Source organism: Cyprinodon tularosa, unplaced genomic scaffold (assembly GCF_016077235.1).
Source record: "Cyprinodon tularosa strain WSP-4 unplaced genomic scaffold, ASM1607723v1 ctg1204, whole genome shotgun sequence".
NCBI classification, from domain to species: Eukaryota; Metazoa; Chordata; class Actinopteri; order Cyprinodontiformes; family Cyprinodontidae; genus Cyprinodon; species Cyprinodon tularosa.
Window position 1 is genome coordinate 54,667 of NW_024038009.1, and position 16,741 is coordinate 71,407.

The 16,741-nt window shown below is 49.7% G+C and overlaps 1 protein-coding gene across 3 annotated transcripts in view; it reads left to right on the forward strand.

Annotated features, from left to right (window-relative positions):
- The window catches only part of tnfaip2a (tumor necrosis factor, alpha-induced protein 2a), a 35,425-nt gene extending 19,078 nt beyond the window's left edge, over nucleotides 1–16,347 (forward strand). For 2 of the 3 annotated variants that reach the window (XM_038274629.1, XM_038274636.1), the window contains exons 8-13: nucleotides 2,284–2,376; nucleotides 2,454–2,580; nucleotides 3,694–3,819; nucleotides 3,880–4,029; nucleotides 4,359–4,483; nucleotides 11,892–16,347. In XM_038274629.1, the coding sequence (XP_038130557.1) occupies nucleotides 2,284–2,376; nucleotides 2,454–2,580; nucleotides 3,694–3,819; nucleotides 3,880–4,029; nucleotides 4,359–4,483; nucleotides 11,892–12,102 (832 nt within the window). In that variant the 3' untranslated portion in view covers nucleotides 12,103–16,347. The remainder of the gene's footprint in view (nucleotides 1–2,283; nucleotides 2,377–2,453; nucleotides 2,581–3,693; nucleotides 3,820–3,879; nucleotides 4,030–4,358; nucleotides 4,484–11,891) is intronic. The other variant, XM_038274642.1, reaches the window with a different exon arrangement.
- Nucleotides 16,348–16,741: the final 394 nt, after the last annotated feature.

A 16,741-nucleotide genomic window follows, 5' to 3' on the forward strand; every position in this document is an offset into this window, starting at 1 on the left:
AGTTCCTGCTCCTATAGTTCCTATAGTTCCTGTTTTTATAGTTCCTGTAGTTCCTATAGTTCCTATAGTTCCTGTAGTTCCTATAATTCCTATAGTTCCTGTTTCTATAGTTCCTGTAGTTCCTATAGTTCCTGTAGTTCCTATAGTTCCGATAGTTCCTGTTTCTATAGTTCCTTTAGTTCCTGTAGTTCCTATAGTTCCTGATTCTATAGTTCCTTTAGTTCCTATAGTTCCTGCTCCTATAGTTCCTATAGTTCCTGTTTCTATAGTTCCTGTAGTTCCTATAGTTCCTGTAGTTCCTGCTCCTATAGTTCCTATAGTTCCTGTTTCTATAGTTCCTGTAGTTCCTATAGTTCCTATAGTTCCTGTAGTTCCTATAGTTCCTATAGTTCCTGTTTCTATAGTTCCTGTAGTTCCTATAGTTCCTGTATTTCCTATAGTTCCGATAGTTCCTGTTTCTATAGTTCCTTTAGTTCCTGTAGTTCCTATAGTTCCTGATTCTATGGTTCCTTTAGTTCCTATAGTTCCTGCTCCTATAGTTCCTATAGTTCCAGTTTCTATAGTTCCTGTAGTTCCTGCTCCTATAGTTCCTATAGTTCCTGTTTCTATAGTTCCTGTAGTTCCTATAGTTCCTATAGTTCCTGTAGTTCCTATAGTTCCTATAGTTCCTGTTTCTATAGTTCCTGTAGTTCCTGTAGTTCCTATAGTTCCTATAGTTCCTGTTCCTATAGTTCCTGTAGTTCCTATAGTTCCTATAGTTCCTGTAGTTCCTATAGTTCCTATAGATCCTGTTTCTATAGTTCCTATAGTTCCTGTAGTTCCTGTTTCTATAGTTCCTGTAGTTCCTATAGTTCCTGTAGTTCCTATAGTTCCGATAGTTCCTGTTTCTATAGTTCCTTTAGTTCCTGTAGTTCCTATAGTTCCTGATTCTATAGTTCCTTTAGTTCCTATAGTTCCTATAGTTCTGATAGTTCCTGTTTCTATAGTTCCTGTAGTTCCTGTAGTTCCTATAGTTCCTATAGATCCTGTTTCTATAGTTCCTATAGTTCCTGTAGTTCCTGTTTCTATAGTTCCTGTAGTTCCTATAGTTCCTGTAGTTCCTATAGTTCCGATAGTTCCTGTTTCTATAGTTCCTGTAGTTCCTATAGTTCCTGTTTCTATAGTTCCTGTAGTTCCTATAGTTCCTGTAGTTCCTGCTCCTATAGTTCCTATAGTTCCTGTTTTTATAGTTCCTGTAGTTCCTATAGTTCCTATAGTTCCTGTAGTTCCTATAATTCCTATAGTTCCTGTTTCTATAGTTCCTGTAGTTCCTATAGTTCCTGTAGTTCCTATAGTTCCGATAGTTCCTGTTTCTATAGTTCCTTTAGTTCCTGTAGTTCCTATAGTTCCTGATTCTATAGTTCCTTTAGTTCCTATAGTTCCTGCTCCTATAGTTCCTATAGTTCCTGTTTCTATAGTTCCTGTAGTTCCTATAGTTCCTGTAGTTCCTGCTCCTATAGTTCCTATAGTTCCTGTTTCTATAGTTCCTGTAGTTCCTATAGTTCCTATAGTTCCTGTAGTTCCTATAGTTCCTATAGTTCCTGTTTCTATAGTTCCTGTAGTTCCTATAGTTCCTGTAGTTCCTATAGTTCTGATAGTTCCTGTTTCTATAGTTCCTTTAGTTCCTGTAGTTCCTATAGTTCCTGATTCTATAGTTCCTTTAGTTCCTATAGTTCCTGCTCCTATAGTTCCTATAGTTCCAGTTTCTATAGTTCCTGTAGTTCCTATAGTTCCTGTAGTTCCTGCTCCTATAGTTCCTATAGTTCCTGTTTCTATAGTTCCTGTAGTTCCTATAGTTCCTATAGTTCCTGTAGTTCCTATAGTTCCTATAGTTCCTGTTTCTATAGTTCCTGTAGTTCCTATAGTTCCTATAGTTCCTGTAGTTCCTATAGTTCCTATAGTTCCTGTTTCTATAGTTCCTGTAGTTCCTGTAGTTCCTATAGTTCCTATAGTTCCTGTTTCTATAGTTCCTGTAGTTCCTGTAGTTCCTATAGTTCCTATAGTTCCTGTAGTTCCTATAGTTCCTATAGTTCCTGCTCCTGTAGAGAAGAATCTTTTTATAGCTTTTGTTTCTCATCAGTTCTGCTGATCATGTGAGTGACTTCAGGAAAGATGAAATAAAAACTAAAGATTGTCGATAAAAAGAAAGAAAATGTTTTTATTTCTTTGTTGTGCCTCTTTTGTTTTGTTTTTTCTGCGTCTTATGGCCTCAGGCGGCTGCTGACGGCTGCGTGTGTCTTTCAGCTACAGGAAGTGCGTGGACGAGCTGCTGAAAGCTGCTCCCAGTAACCTGCACACAGTGATGAAGGCTCAGCTGGTCTGTGAGCAGCAGCTCAGGTGAGTTCACCTGGTGATTTTCTGCCCCAAAGCATTCTGGGAACTGCTTCAGTTCAGCGGGCCTTTCCTTTCCTCAGAGATTACGTGACGGGTCTGAGTGGGGGGGTGTCTGAGGAGCAGCGCCGGCGCTGCCTGGAGGACCTGGCTGCTATCAGGGCCGCTGGCTACCGCTGCTTCATCTGGCCTCTCCATCAACCCATTAAGGTGAATGCACTATCGCCATGGCAACCCAGGTACTCAGCCCCATCACAGAAACAGAGCATCTAGAGCGAATGACAGGGATCATCGCCACACTCCCTGAGAATCCGTTTGTCCGATTCTAAGAATCCATCCTGGTTCCATGTTCCTTCCTTCCAAACCCAGCAGAACCATTAGATCTTCCTCAGAACCATTAGATCCTCCTCAGAACCATCAGATCCTCCTCAGAACCATCAGATCCTCCTCAGAACCATCAGATCCTCCTCAGAACCATCAGATCCTCCTCAGAACCATCAGATCCTCCTCAGAACCATCAGATCCTCCTCAGAACCATCAGATCCTCCTCAGAACCATCAGATCCTCCTCAGAACCATCAGATCCTCCTCAGAACCATTAGATCCTCCTCAGAACCATCAGATCCTCCTCAGAACCATCAGATCCTCCTCAGAACCATCAGATCCTCCTCAGAACCATTAGATCCTCCTCAGAACCATCGGATCCTCCTCAGAACCATCAGATCCTCCTCAGAACCATCAGATCCTCCTCAGAACCATCAGATCCTCCTCAGAACCATTAGATCCTCCTCAGAACCATCGGATCCTCCTCAGAACCATCAGATCCTCCTCAGAACCATCAGATCCTCCTCAGAACCATCAGATCCTCCTCAGAACCATTAGATCCTCCTCAGAACCATCAGATCCTCCTCAGAACCATCAGATCCTCCTCAGAACCATCAGATCCTCCTCAGAACCATCAGATCCTCCTCAGAACCATCAGATCCTCCTCAGAACCATTAGATCCTCCTCAGAACCATCAGATCCTCCTCAGAACCATTAGATCCTCCTCAGAACCATCAGATCCTCCTCAGAACCATTAGATCCTCCTCAGAACCATCAGATCCTCCTCAGAACCATTAGATCCTCCTCAGAACCATCAGATCCTCCTCAGAACCATTAGATCCTCCTCAGAACCATCAGATCCTCCTCAGAACCATCAGATCCTCCTCAGAACCATCAGATCCTCCTCAGAACCATCAGATCCTCCTCAGAACCATCAGATCCTCCTCAGGTCCAGTTCAATCAGCAGACCACATATCTTGTTCTTCCAAATGTCGTGTAGGTCCATCTAAGTAAACTGTGGACGTCTTCCTGGATGGACGGTTCCTCATCTGTCATCGACCCGCTGCTGAACTTCCTGATCCAGCAGCTGGACCAGCTGTCGGACCTAAAGCCAGCCTGCAAACAGGTAAGAGGCCGCCGCCGCCGCCGCCGCCATCAGCGCTGCTGACTGTCCGTATCTCTGCAGGTTCTGCTAGAGGACCTCCATCTGGACGTGGTGGTCCAGTACGTGGCGAAGACCATGAAAGCCAGGATGAAGAGCAGGCAGCAGCAGGTGGCCGGGTCTCAGCGCGTGGTGGAGGATGCCCAAAAGATGGAGAGCTTCTTTAAAGAGCAGGTGAGATGTGAACACCTGAGCCTTTCCTCTCATCATCATGATCCTCCTCAGGCTCCTATCAGAACATCTGAGGTTCTGTCAGAGCCGGGTTCTGGTCCAAAGCTTCCACTGCTGATTTCTACCTGGAGGTACTTCTTCCTCACCTGTCCAGGATTCTTCAACCTGTAATCAGAGTTTCTGGTCCGCTCTATAAAACGCTATTTCTGACATTTTGAATTAAAGAAACGTCTTCAAACTTGGAAACAAAGTCCAGCAGATTGATTTTATCTGGAATGACTGAGGACCTTCATCAGTATCTCAGTTTTTCAGTAGGATTGTTGGTGTTTCAGGGCTGCGGTGAAACGCTGAGGCTCTCTGAGATGCTCTGCAGTCTGGCTGAGATCCTCCGTCTGCAGGATCCTGCCAGTCTCCACCTGGAGGTCGTCAATCTGGCCCAAAAGTTCCCAGACTTCAGGTACCAGAGTCTGACGCTGAAACCCGAGCGCCTCAGTTCCACTCCGACATATCGGAGACGCGTCGTGCTGCTCCACCTCCTGCTGCTCCACCTCCTGCTGCTGCTCCACCTCCTGCTGCTGCTCCACCTCCCGCTGCTTCTCCACCTCTTGCTGCTGCTCCACCTCCTGCTGCTCCACCTCCTGCTGCTTCTCCACCTCCTGCTGCTGCTCCACCTCCCGCTGCTTCTCCACCTCCTGCTGCTTCTCCACCTCCTGCTGCTGCTCCACCTCCTGCTGCTCCACCTCCTGCTGCTTCTCCACCTCTTGCTGCTGCTCCACCTCCTGCTGCTCCACCTCCTGCTGCTTCTCCACCTCCTGCTGCTGCTCCACCTCCCGCTGCTTCTCCACCTCCTGCTGCTTCTCCACCTCCTGCTGCTGCTCCACCTCCTGCTGCTCCACCTCCTGCTGCTTCTCCACCTCTTGCTGCTTCTCCACCTCCTGCTGCTGCTCCACCTCCTGCTGCTTCTCCACCTCCTGCTGCTTCTCCACCTCCTGCTGCTTCTCCACCTCCTGCTGCTTCTCCACCTCCTGCTGCTTCTCCACCTCTTGCTGCTGCTCCACCTCTTGCTGCTGCTCCACCTCCTGCTGCTTCTCCACCTCCCGCTGCTTCTCCACCTCCTGCTGCTTCTCCACCTCTTGCTGCTGCTCCACCTCCTGCTGCTTCTCCACCTCCTGCTGCTTCTCCACCTCCTGCTGCTTCCCCACCTCCTGCTGCTTCTCCACCTCCCCCTGCTGCTCCACCTCCTGCTGCTCCACCTCCTGCTGCTCCACCTCCTGCTGCTTCTCCACCTCCTGCTGCTGCTCCACCTCCCGCTGCTTCTCCACCTCCTGCTGCTTCTCCACCTCTTGCTGCTGCTCCACCTCCTGCTGCTCCACCTCCTGCTGCTTCTCCACCTCTTGCTGCTTCTCCACCTCCTGCTGCTTCTCCACCTCCTGCTGCTTCCCCACCTCCTGCTGCTGCTCCACCTCCTGCTGCTCCACCTCCTGCTGCTTCCCCACCTCCTGCTGCTTCTCCACCTCTTGCTGCTTCTCCACCTCCTGCTGCTTCTCCACCTCCTGCTGCTTCCCCACCTCCTGCTGCTTCTCCACCTCTTGCTGCTGCTCCACCTCCTGCTGCTCCACCTCCTGCTGCTTCCCCACCTCCTGCTGCTTCTCCACCTCCCCCTGCTGCTCCACCTCCTGCTGCTCCACCTCCTGCTGCTCCACCTCCTGCTGCTTCTCCACCTCCTGCTGCTGCTCCACCTCCCGCTGCTTCTCCACCTCCTGCTGCTTCTCCACCTCTTGCTGCTGCTCCACCTCCTGCTGCTCCACCTCCTGCTGCTTCTCCACCTCTTGCTGCTTCTCCACCTCCTGCTGCTTCTCCACCTCCTGCTGCTTCTCCACCTCCCGCTGCTTCTCCACCTCCTGCTGCTTCTCCACCTCTTGCTGCTGCTCCACCTCCTGCTGCTTCTCCACCTCCCGCTGCTTCCCCACCTCCTGCTGCTTCTCCACCTCCCCCTGCTGCTCCACCTCCTGCTGCTCCACCTCCTGCTGCTCCACCTCCTGCTGCTTCTCCACCTCCTGCTGCTGCTCCACCTCCCGCTGCTTCTCCACCTCCTGCTGCTTCTCCACCTCTTGCTGCTGCTCCACCTCCTGCTGCTTCTCCACCTCCTGCTGCTTCTCCACCTCCCGCTGCTTCTCCACCTCTTGCTGCTGCTCCACCTCCTGCTGCTTCTCCACCTCCTGCTGCTGCTCCACCTCCCGCTGCTTCTCCACCTCCTGCTGCTTCTCCACCTCCTGCTGCTTCTCCACCTCCTGCTGCTCCACCTCCTGCTGCTTCTCCACCTCTTGCTGCTGCTCCACCTCCTGCTGCTTCTCCACCTCCTGCTGCTTCTCCACCTCGCTGCTTCTCCACTCCGCTGCTTCTCCACCTCCTGCTGTCACCTCCTGTGCTCCACCTCCTGCTGTCTATCTGTCTCCACCTCCTGCTGCTTCTCCACCCTGCTGCTCACCTCCGCTGCTTCTCACCTCCTGTGCTTCTCACCTCTGCTGCTGCTCCCTCTGCTGCTTTCCACCTCCCGCTGCTTCCCACCTCCTGCTGCTTCTCCCACCTCTCCCCTGCTGCTCCACCTCCTGCTGCTCCACCTCCTGCTGCTTCTCCACCTCCGCCCTCCCTGCTTCTCCACCTCCTGCTGCTTCTCCACCTCCTGCTGCTTCTCCACCTCTTGCTGCTCCACCTCCCGCTGCTTCTCCACCTCCTGCTGCTTCTCCACCTCCTGCTGCTGCTCCACCTCCTGCTGCTTCTCCACCTCCTGCTGCTCCACCTCCCGCTGCTTCTCCACCTCCTGCTGCTTCTCCACCTCCGTGCTTTACCACCTCCTGCTGCTATGTCTCCACCCCTGCTGCTTCTCCACCTCTGCTGCTGCTCCACCTCCTGCTGCTTCTCCACCTCCCGCTGCTTCCCACCTCCTGCTGCTTCTCCACCTCCCCTGCTGCTCCACCTCCTGCTGCTCCACCTCCTGCTGCTCCACCTCCTGCTGCTTCTCCACCTCCTGCTGCTGCTCCACCTCCCGCTGCTTCTCCACCTCCTGCTGCTTCTCCACCTCTTGCTGCTGCTCCACCTCCTGCTGCTTCTCCACCTCCTGCTGCTTCTCCACCTCCCGCTGCTTCTCCACCTCTTGCTGCTGCTCCACCTCCTGCTGCTTCTCCACCTCCTGCTGCTGCTCCACCTCCCGCTGCTTCCCCACCTCCTGCTGCTTCTCCACCTCCCCCTGCTGCTCCACCTCCTGCTGCTCCACCTCCTGCTGCTTCTCCACCTCCCGCTGCTTCTCCACCTCCTGCTGCTTCTCCACCTCTTGCTGCTGCTCCACCTCCTGCTGCTTCTCCACCTCCCGCTGCTTCCCCACCTCCCGCTGCTTCTCCACCTCCCCCTGCTTCTTCACCTCCTGCTGCTTCTCCACCTCCTGCTGCTGCTCCACCTCCCGCTGCTTCTCCACCTCCTGCTGCTTCTCCACCTCCCGCTACTTCTCCACCTCCCGCTGCTTCTCCACCTCCTGCTGCTTCTCCACCTCCTGCTGCTTCTCCACCTCTTGCTGCTCCACCTCCTGCTGCTTCTCCACCTCCCCCTGCTTCTTCACCTCCCGCTGCTTCTCCACCTCCTGCTGCTGCTCCACCTCCCGCTGCTTCTTCACCTCCTTCTGCTTCTCCACCTCTTGCTGCTTCTCCACCTCCCGCTGCTTCTCCACCTCCTGCTGCTTCTCCACCTCCTGCTGCTTCTCCACCTCCTGCTGCTCCACCTCCTGCTGCTTCTCCACCTCCTGCTGCTGCTCCACCTCCCGCTGCTTCTCCACCTCCTGCTGCTGCTCCACCTCCCGCTGCTTCTCCACCTCCTGCTGCTTCTCCACCTCCTGCTGCTCCACCTCCCGCTGCTTCTCCACCTCCTGCTGCTGCTCCACCTCCCGCTGCTTCTCCACCTCCTGCTGCTGCTCCACCTCCCGCTGCTTCTCCACCTCCTGCTGCTGCTCCACCTCCCGCTGCTTCTTCACCTCCTGCTGCTTCTCCACCTCCTGCTGCTTCTCCACCTCCTGCTGCTTCTCCACCTCCTGCTGCTTCTCCACCTCCCGCTGCTGCTCCACCTCCTGCTGCTCTCTATTCATTCATTCTCTCCTCTTTTTCTTTAAATGTTGATCTGAAATGATTGAATTTTTCCTGATTTCTGGAATCATCTGATCAGTTATTAGTTTCCTGCTCGGCTGTTTGTGTTGCCACCACAGCAGAGCTTGACTTCTACCCCCCATCTTACAGGAGCGGGTTGGTTATGACCTGCAGGTTGGACCAGGGTGGCCCAAAGATCAGAGCAGGTGATGTTGGAGCTGCAGCCCTAGATATCCTCCCCACAGCATGATGCAGCCGACACCATACAGCTGCAGCTCCAGCAATGGGTCCTAGTGATGAGAATCCCAGCAGTTCTAAAGCCCTTTAGAGACTCCGACCTCAGAAACTCATGAAATGTTTTCTAATTGGGTCTGAGTCTGCAGAAGCTACCATCATCATCCACACAGATCTATGCCGGTAGAAGCAACAGCTTTCCTTCCTCCATCTGTCCTCTGAGGCAGAAGCCTTCAAGGTTTACATCATCTGTTCTGAAGCAGCTGAGCTGCTGCAGAACCGCTCCAAGGCGTGGTTCTGGTCCCCGCCCCGCTCCCCTGGGACTCAGGCAGCACAGCTGACACCTGAAACCGGGCCTGCAGGTGATCCTGCCCGAGCAGATAGAGCGGCCCGGCTGGGCGCGGCTCAGGTGTCAGCAAAGAGGAAAAGTACTGAGAGGCGTCTGTCTGATGGACGGGAAAGACGTGAACCTGCCGGATTATTCTGGCTCCATTACAGAACCACAAAGGAACCGGGTTAATCTGTCACCCTGAACAGCAGGCTGACGTAACCCCGCTGGCAGAGGAGGCGCAATGATGTCATCACCATGAGCCTCTGCTTGATGTGGAGCTGTCAGAAACTCAGATGGTCGGACCCAGAATTCAGGCCAGAAAATTCAAAGCATTAAAACAGTCTGTGGCAGATCTGCTGCGGGGCGGCGGAGCTCCGCCCATCACTGGAAACTCGGGTGGAGAAAAACACAGATTAGTGACCATGATAATCTGACAGAGGATGACTATCCAGGAGAGTCACTTACCTGGTTTGAAGTTCAGTCTGCCTCTATAGAACGCAGTAGGATCAGCCGGAGGTCTGCCAATTAGATGCGGCGCCCAGAGTGAACCGGCTGCTGCAGGCCTGGAGGGCAAGCAGGCGTCCGAGCCAGGTCAGGCAATCAGATCAGAACAGGCTGGTTCAGGGTTCCAGGAGTCTGAAGCCCAGTCAGGGATACCGGTCAGAACCGGAACAGGCTGGCTCAGGGTTCCAGGAGTCTGAAGCCCAGTCAGGGATACCGGTCAGAACCGGAACAGGCTGGCTCAGGGTTCCAGGAGTCTGAAGCCCAGTCAGGGATACCGGTCAGAACCGGAACAGGCTGGTTCAGGGTTCCAGGAGTCTGAAGCCCAGTCAGGGATACCGGTCAGAACCGGAACAGGCTGGCTCAGGGTTCCAGGAGTCTGAAGCCCAGTCAGGGATACCGGTCAGAACCGGAACAGGCTGGCTCAGGGTTCCAGGAGTCTGAAGCCCAGTCAGGGATACCGGTCAGAACCGGAACAGGCTGGTTCAGGGTTCCAGGAGTCTGAAGCCCAGTCTGGCATTCCGGTCAGAACCGGAACAGGCTGGTTCAGGGTTCCAGGAGTCTGAAGCCCAGTCTGGCATTCCGGTCAGAACCGGAACAGGCTGGTTCAGGGTTCCAGGAGTCCACAGAGAGCTCAGGCTAAATGGTCAGATGGGAAGAGGCAGGCGCAGTAGTGGAGAGGCAGAACAGGTCAGGATAACAGGAACACCACGCTCTCTCCACTGATCCAAGACAGGAACAGGAAACACTTAGTGGATAAGAGGCAGAACATGATCAGGAAATCAGGAACACTATGAAGACGCTAAAACCGTCTCTCACCACTGGCCCCCGAGAACAGGAACATGAACTAGGTCAGGGGTCAGCAACCCAAACCCAAATATATGCCTCGTCTGGCAACACGGCTCTAAGTGTTTTATCCCACAATAGAAAAGCACTATGTGGGCTTAAATATATAATAAACATTCATGATTAAATGTTTATCCTGGGGGAATTGTTACATCATGAGGTGAGGGAGGAGCAGGGAACGCTCTCACCGCGCGCCGCTTCATCGCGCGCCGCTTCACCGCCATTCACCGAGCGGTTTAGGTTTGGTTGCATTGATGAAATGATAGAAACAGGATAAAGGAACCTTTCTATGGTGGACGTGTTTCTGTTGGGAGGAGCTGATGGAGGAACCAAGCAGGAAGTGACATCATCAGAGCAGAGCTCTCTAACCCTGAAATCCTCCGTCACCAGCTCTCCTTGGTGGGATTTAGATTTTTAGGATTTGGGGAAAAAATGTTAGAAAGTTCCCATTCCTGCATCAGAGCGCCACCTGTTGGATCTATGAACAGTTTTCTATGCTTCAACCAAACTAGCAGCAGTAGTGGAGTCTGGAGATGCAATCTACTTCTTAGATCTATCTTTGTTCTCCTCTAATTTATCTAGAAGTTCTTTAATCCCACTTTTTCTCTCCCTCCCAGCTTGGTGGTCGGCTGCAGATTTAGGCTTCCCTGGAAATGCTTTTCCAAATTTACTTTTTCTTTTTGGCCAACCTGTCATTCCAAAGCAAACATGCAGGCGATCCTTCCTCATTGGTAATGAAAGCCAACGATTCGCTCCGTTCTTCTTTAAATCCTCTGTTCTCATCAGCTGTCTTCCTTTTTTCCCTTTGGGATCCATGGAGACACCTGCAGCTTTGTTAGCCTGGCGCCGCGCCGCGCTGGTTCCAAGTTATTACCACTGATCTCTATGGCTATGACGCAATTTATTGTTTACATTTATAAAATATACAAATATTTACATCATTAGAAAACATAAGGAATTTTTCCGCAAGCGGTACGCTAAACGGGTTGCCGACCCTCAAACTATGGCATCAGGAACAACATCAATGATCTGAATGATCTGGCCCTGATAGCTGGGACTGAGCTGGATATAAAAGAGGCAGGAGCAGGTGGATTAGATGAGTGGTAATTGGAAACCAGGCAGAGTTAGGCAGGTGAAGGAAATTAGCAATTAGATGGGCCATCAGAGCCATGAGCAGCAGCTCAGACCTAGAAAAATTAGAAAAGACTGAGCTGCCTGTTCTAACATAACTGATCACAGAACCACATAGGACCTCATAGTCCACCTTGGACCCCACAGCATGATGCAGCCACCATCTTACCCTGAGCCTAGAACACCTACAGATGAACCATGTCCTGTTCTGAGCCATTCTGGCCCTCAGGCCCAGGAGGTTCCTCCACCAGTCCAAACGTTCAGTGTTCTGATGCTGAAGCTCTTTCAGTGTCACGTTTTTATCGCCGCATGGTTCTGATCCGATCTCCACAGATGATCTGCTCACAGCGGCAGCAGATGGAGGACCGGCTGAGGTTCTACAGAACTGATTAGAAGCCAGGATCTTCTCACCTTGGCACTCTGCAGGTTTCTCACACCCGTCTGCCGCCAGCGGTGAACAAGCTCTGCATTGGTGGAGGCATCTTTCCCAGGAGCTGCTTCCTGGACCTTCTTAGATGTTAGAAACCTTCTCGTCCATTCTGGTTCCTGATGTTCCACAGAGATAATCTCAGAGCTGCAGCTTCTGCTCCCTGTTGGAGCTTCGGGTTGGTCAGAAGGAGGAGGACCTGATGTTGGTGAGAAGGTCTGCTGGAGGTTCTGTGGTGACCTGGTGTCTGGTTTTCTCTCCTCAGTGACGCTCACGTCTCGGCGCTGCTGTCCCTGAAGTTTGGCCTGTCAGCTTTGGACATTCGATCCATCAGAGCCAGCGTGGAGGAGAACCGCCCCCCTCAGGCCTCAGCCAATCAGAGCCCTGCGTTCTTCTCCCGGGTCAAAGTCAAATGGATCAATAATAAGATCAACCAAATGCGGGTCAAGAGTAAAAGTCCTGTAGCTGCTACTTAGCTTAGCATGTTAGCAGAGGTAGCTATAGCTTTTAGTTACCGTAGCATGTTGGCAGAACTAAATGTTGCTTCTACTTAGCGTTGCATGTTAGCAGAGGTAGCTGTAACTTCTTGATGTTAATCTGCGTTCCTGGACCCAAAGTTCCACAGAACCTCTGGGAACTGTTCTGTGGATCAGAACTGTCTTCTGGATCCAAACTGTTCTCTGGATCCAAACTGTTCTCTGGATCAGAACTGTTCTCTGGATCAGAACTGTCTTCTGGATCGAAACTGTTCTGTGGATCGGAACTATTCTCTGGATCAGAACTGTTCTCTGTTTTGGAACTGTTCTCTGGATAATTTCCGTTCTCTGGATTGGAACTGTTCTCTGGATCAGTTCCGTTCTCTGGATTGGAACTGTTCTCTGGATCAGAACTGTTCTCTGGATCGAAACTGTTCTCTGGATCGGAACTGTTCTCTGGATCAGAACTGTTCTCTGGATCGAACTGTTCCCTGGATCAGTTCCGTTCTCTGGATCAGTTCTGTTCTCTGGATCAGAACTGTTCTCTGGATCGAAACTGTTCTCTGGATTGGAACTGTTCTCTGGATCAGAACTGTTCTCTGGATCGAAACTGTTCTCTGGATCGGAACTGTTCTCTGGATCAGAACTGTTCTCTGGATCGAAACTGTTCTCTGGATCGGACCTGTTCTCTGGATCAGAACTGTTCTCTGGATCGAACTGTTCCCTGGATCAGTTCCGTTCTCTGGATCAGTTCTGTTCTCTGGATCAGTTCCGTTCTCTGGATCAGAACTGTTCTCTGGATCAGTTCCGTTCTCTGGATCAGAACTATTCTCTGGATCAGTTCCGTTCTCTGGATTGGAACTGTTCTCTGGATCAGTTCCGTTCTCTGGATCGGAACTGTTCTCTTGATTAGTTCCGTTCTCTGTATCGGTTCTGTTCTCTGTATCAGAACTGTTCTCTGGATCAGTTCCGTTCTCTGGATCAGAATTGTTTTCTGGATCAGAAATGGTCACTGGATCAGAACTGTTCTCTGGATCGGAACTGTTCTCTGGATCGGAACTGTTCTCTGGATTGGAACTGTTCTCTGGATCAGTTCCGTTCTCTGGATCAGTTCCGTTCTCTGGATCAGAACTGTTCTCTGGATCAGTTCTGTTCCCTGGATTGGAACTGTTCTCTGGATCAGTTCCGTTCTCTGGATCAGAACTATTCTCTGGATTGGAACTGTTCTCTGGAACAGAACTATTCTTTGGATCAGAACTGTTCTCTGGATCAGTTCCGTTCTCTGGATCATAACTGTTCTCTGGATCGGAATTGTTCTCTGGATCAGTTCCGTTCTCTGGATCGGAACTGTTCTCTGGATCAGTTCTGTTCTCTGGATCAGTTCCGTTCTGTGGATTGGAACTGTTCTCTGGATCGGAACTGTTCTCTGGATCAGTTCCGTTCTCTGGATGAGAACTATTCTCTAGATTGGAACTGTTCTCTGGATCAGACCTGTTCTCTGGATCGGAACTCTTCTCTGGATCAGAACTGTTCTCTGGATCAGTTCTGTTCTCTGGATCAGTTCTGTTCTCTGGATCAGTTCCGTTCTCTGGATCAGAACTATTCTCTGGATTGGAACTGTTCTCTGGAACAGAACTATTCTCTGGATCGGAACTGTTCTCTGGATCAGTTCCGTTCTCTGGATCAGAACTGTTCTCTGGATTAGTTCCGTTCTCTGGATCGGAACTGTTCTCTGGATCAGTTCTGTTCCCTGGATCAGTTCCGTTCTCTGGATTGGAACTGTTCTCTCGATCGGAACTGTTCTCTGGAACAGAACTATTCTCTGGATCAGAACTGTTCTCTGGATCAGTTCTGTTCTCTGGATCGAAACTGTTCTCTGGATCGGAACTGTTCTCTGGATCAGTTCCATTCTCTGGATCAGAACTATTCTCTGGATTGGAACTGTTCTCTGGAACAGAACTATTCTCTGGATCAGAACTGTTCTCTGGATCAGTTCTGTTCTCTGGATCGAAACTGTTCTCTGGATCGGAACTGTTCTCTGGATCAGTTCCGTTATCTGGATCAGAACTATTCTCTGGATTGGAACTGTTCTCTGGAACAGAACTATTCTCTGGATCAGAACTGTTCTCTGGATCAGTTCCGTTCTCTGGATCAGAACTATTCTCTGGATTGGAACTGTTTTCTGGACCAGAACTATTCTCTGGATCAGAACTGTTCTCTGGAACAGAACTATTCTCTGGATCAGAACTGTTCTCTGGATCAGTTCTGTTCTCTGGATCGAAACTGTTCTCTGGATCGGAACTGTTCTCTGGATCAGTTCCGTTATCTGGATCAGAACTATTCTCTGGATTGGAACTGTTCTCTGGAACAGAACTATTCTCTGGATCAGAACTGTTCTCTGGATCAGTTCCGTTCTCTGGATCAGAACTATTCTCTGGATTGGAACTGTTTTCTGGACCAGAACTATTCTCTGGATCAGAACTGTTCTCTGGATCAGTTCCGTTCTCTGGATTGGAACTGTTCTCTGGATCGGAACTGTTCTCTGGATCAGTTCCGTTCTCTGGATCAGTTCCGTTCTCTAGATCAGAACTGGTCACTGGATCGGAACTGTTCTCTGGATCAGTTCCGTTCTCTGGATCAGAACTGTTCTCTGGATCAGTTCCGTTCTCTGGATCAGTTCCGTTCTCTAGATCAGAACTGGTCACTGGATCGGAACTGTTCTCTGGATCAGTTCCGTTCTCTGGATCAGAACTGTTCTCTGGATCAGTTCCGTTCTCTGGATCAGAACTGTTCTGCAGAGATGTTGGTTTGAAGCTAATCCCCCATCCAGTGTTTTTCTGATCCGATCTGGTACTGATCGGATGCTGGTTGGAGAGAATGGAGCTGACCATGTGACTGATGGTGTCAGGGTGGGTATAGATATTGTTAAATAGATTAGCACTGAACTGAATATTATTTATTAACAGTTGATTAGCAGCAGAAATCAGAGCAGGTGAAGATGATGGATGAAACATGGCGTCTGCCTGGATCTGCTGTCTGTGGTTCGCTGTAACTCCACTGCTGTGTGGCGTTACTACGGAAACAGATCGATTCAGCTGATGAATCAGTGAATCTCTGCTGCTGATGCATCTTTACAGGAACAGGTATACCTGTCGGCGTTCCCGTGAACTGATTCCTTCCTGCAGCTCTCCTGCTAAGCCGCCATGTTTGGTTTTCTGCTGTCGGTCAGAATGTGAGGCGGCTCATCCTCCGTCTGCAGAAATGCTGGAAATGTTTAGATTCAGGGACTCATCGGAGATCGGGTGTGCAGATTATTCGATGCAGTCAGAATCTTTGCTTGTTGATTTTCTCTGCAGGCTGATCGTTTTAAATAAAGGCGGGATGTTGTTTTAGTTTTTATTTGTTTTCTTAGTGAGAAATTATGATGTTATATTTCCTGTTAGCTTCAGCTGCTGATCTATGGAGGTCAGCCTCCCTCCTCCTCTAAGAAGCACCAACATCCTGAGGTTTACCTTCTGGACCTTTAATGATGCAGAGAGGATTCATGTCTGTTTTTATCATGACCTCATCATGACCTCATCCACCCTAACCAACCTCTGAATCTGTGACAAACTAACAGGGACGTCCAGGAACAGTTGATCTTGGTGGATTTTTAACCTTCGCTGTTGGAAAAATCAACCACAGCCTCTTTGATCTGCCTCTGCAGCAGATCCATCTATAGATCAGTCTATAGAGCCATCTATAGATCAGTGAATAGATCAGTCTATAGAGCCATCTATAGATCAGTGAATAGATCTGAGGAACAGGATCCCAGGATACTGGAGGCAGATGGGTGAAGGGGAGCAACAGGTGGAACATGAAATAAAGGGTGAAGGGCAGCAGGAACCAATCCAACAATGCAGAAATAATGACTTAGAAAGTCAAGACAAAACCACCATTAACTAAACCGCCACTAACTAAACCAGACTAACTAACCCAGACTAACTAAACCAAAACCAAACTTGCAGTTTCATGAACAATGCTAAATAATAATAATGTTCCAAAGCCTGAAAAGCTTCCTGGTTAAAAGCTTTAAAATGAGGAAAGGAAATGATCATTGAAAAAAAAAACACAGAACCAGAAAGATTGGAGTGGCTAAATGCTGCCCTCTGCTGGTGAAAGGCATTATTTATTATGTATTTATTTATCCACCTGTAGCTCTTTGAACATTGCTGAACTTCTATTAAACATATTCATCCAAATCAACTCTTAAATGTTTTCATCTTTATTGTAAAACTGATTTGATAAAACTGTCATTCAAAAGTAGATCAAACCGTTAAATCAATTTAATTCTGTTAAATCAATAAAACAAAGAGAAGATGCTATAAACACCCAACCTAAATAAATAATGAATCTATTCCATTTTCATTATTACTACTATATTTATTGTGGTAAAATCTGGGATGATGTAATGAAACTGGGTGGAGACGACTTCTGTTTCTCAGATTTTCATTGTTGGTTTCAGGTTGAAAATCAATTATCAAAATGATCAGAATCAGATATACTTTAATAATCCCAGAGGGAAATTACTTTTGTTACACGCTCCAGTTACAGTTTTATACAATATATACACACATCCAACCATACAATATAATAAAGA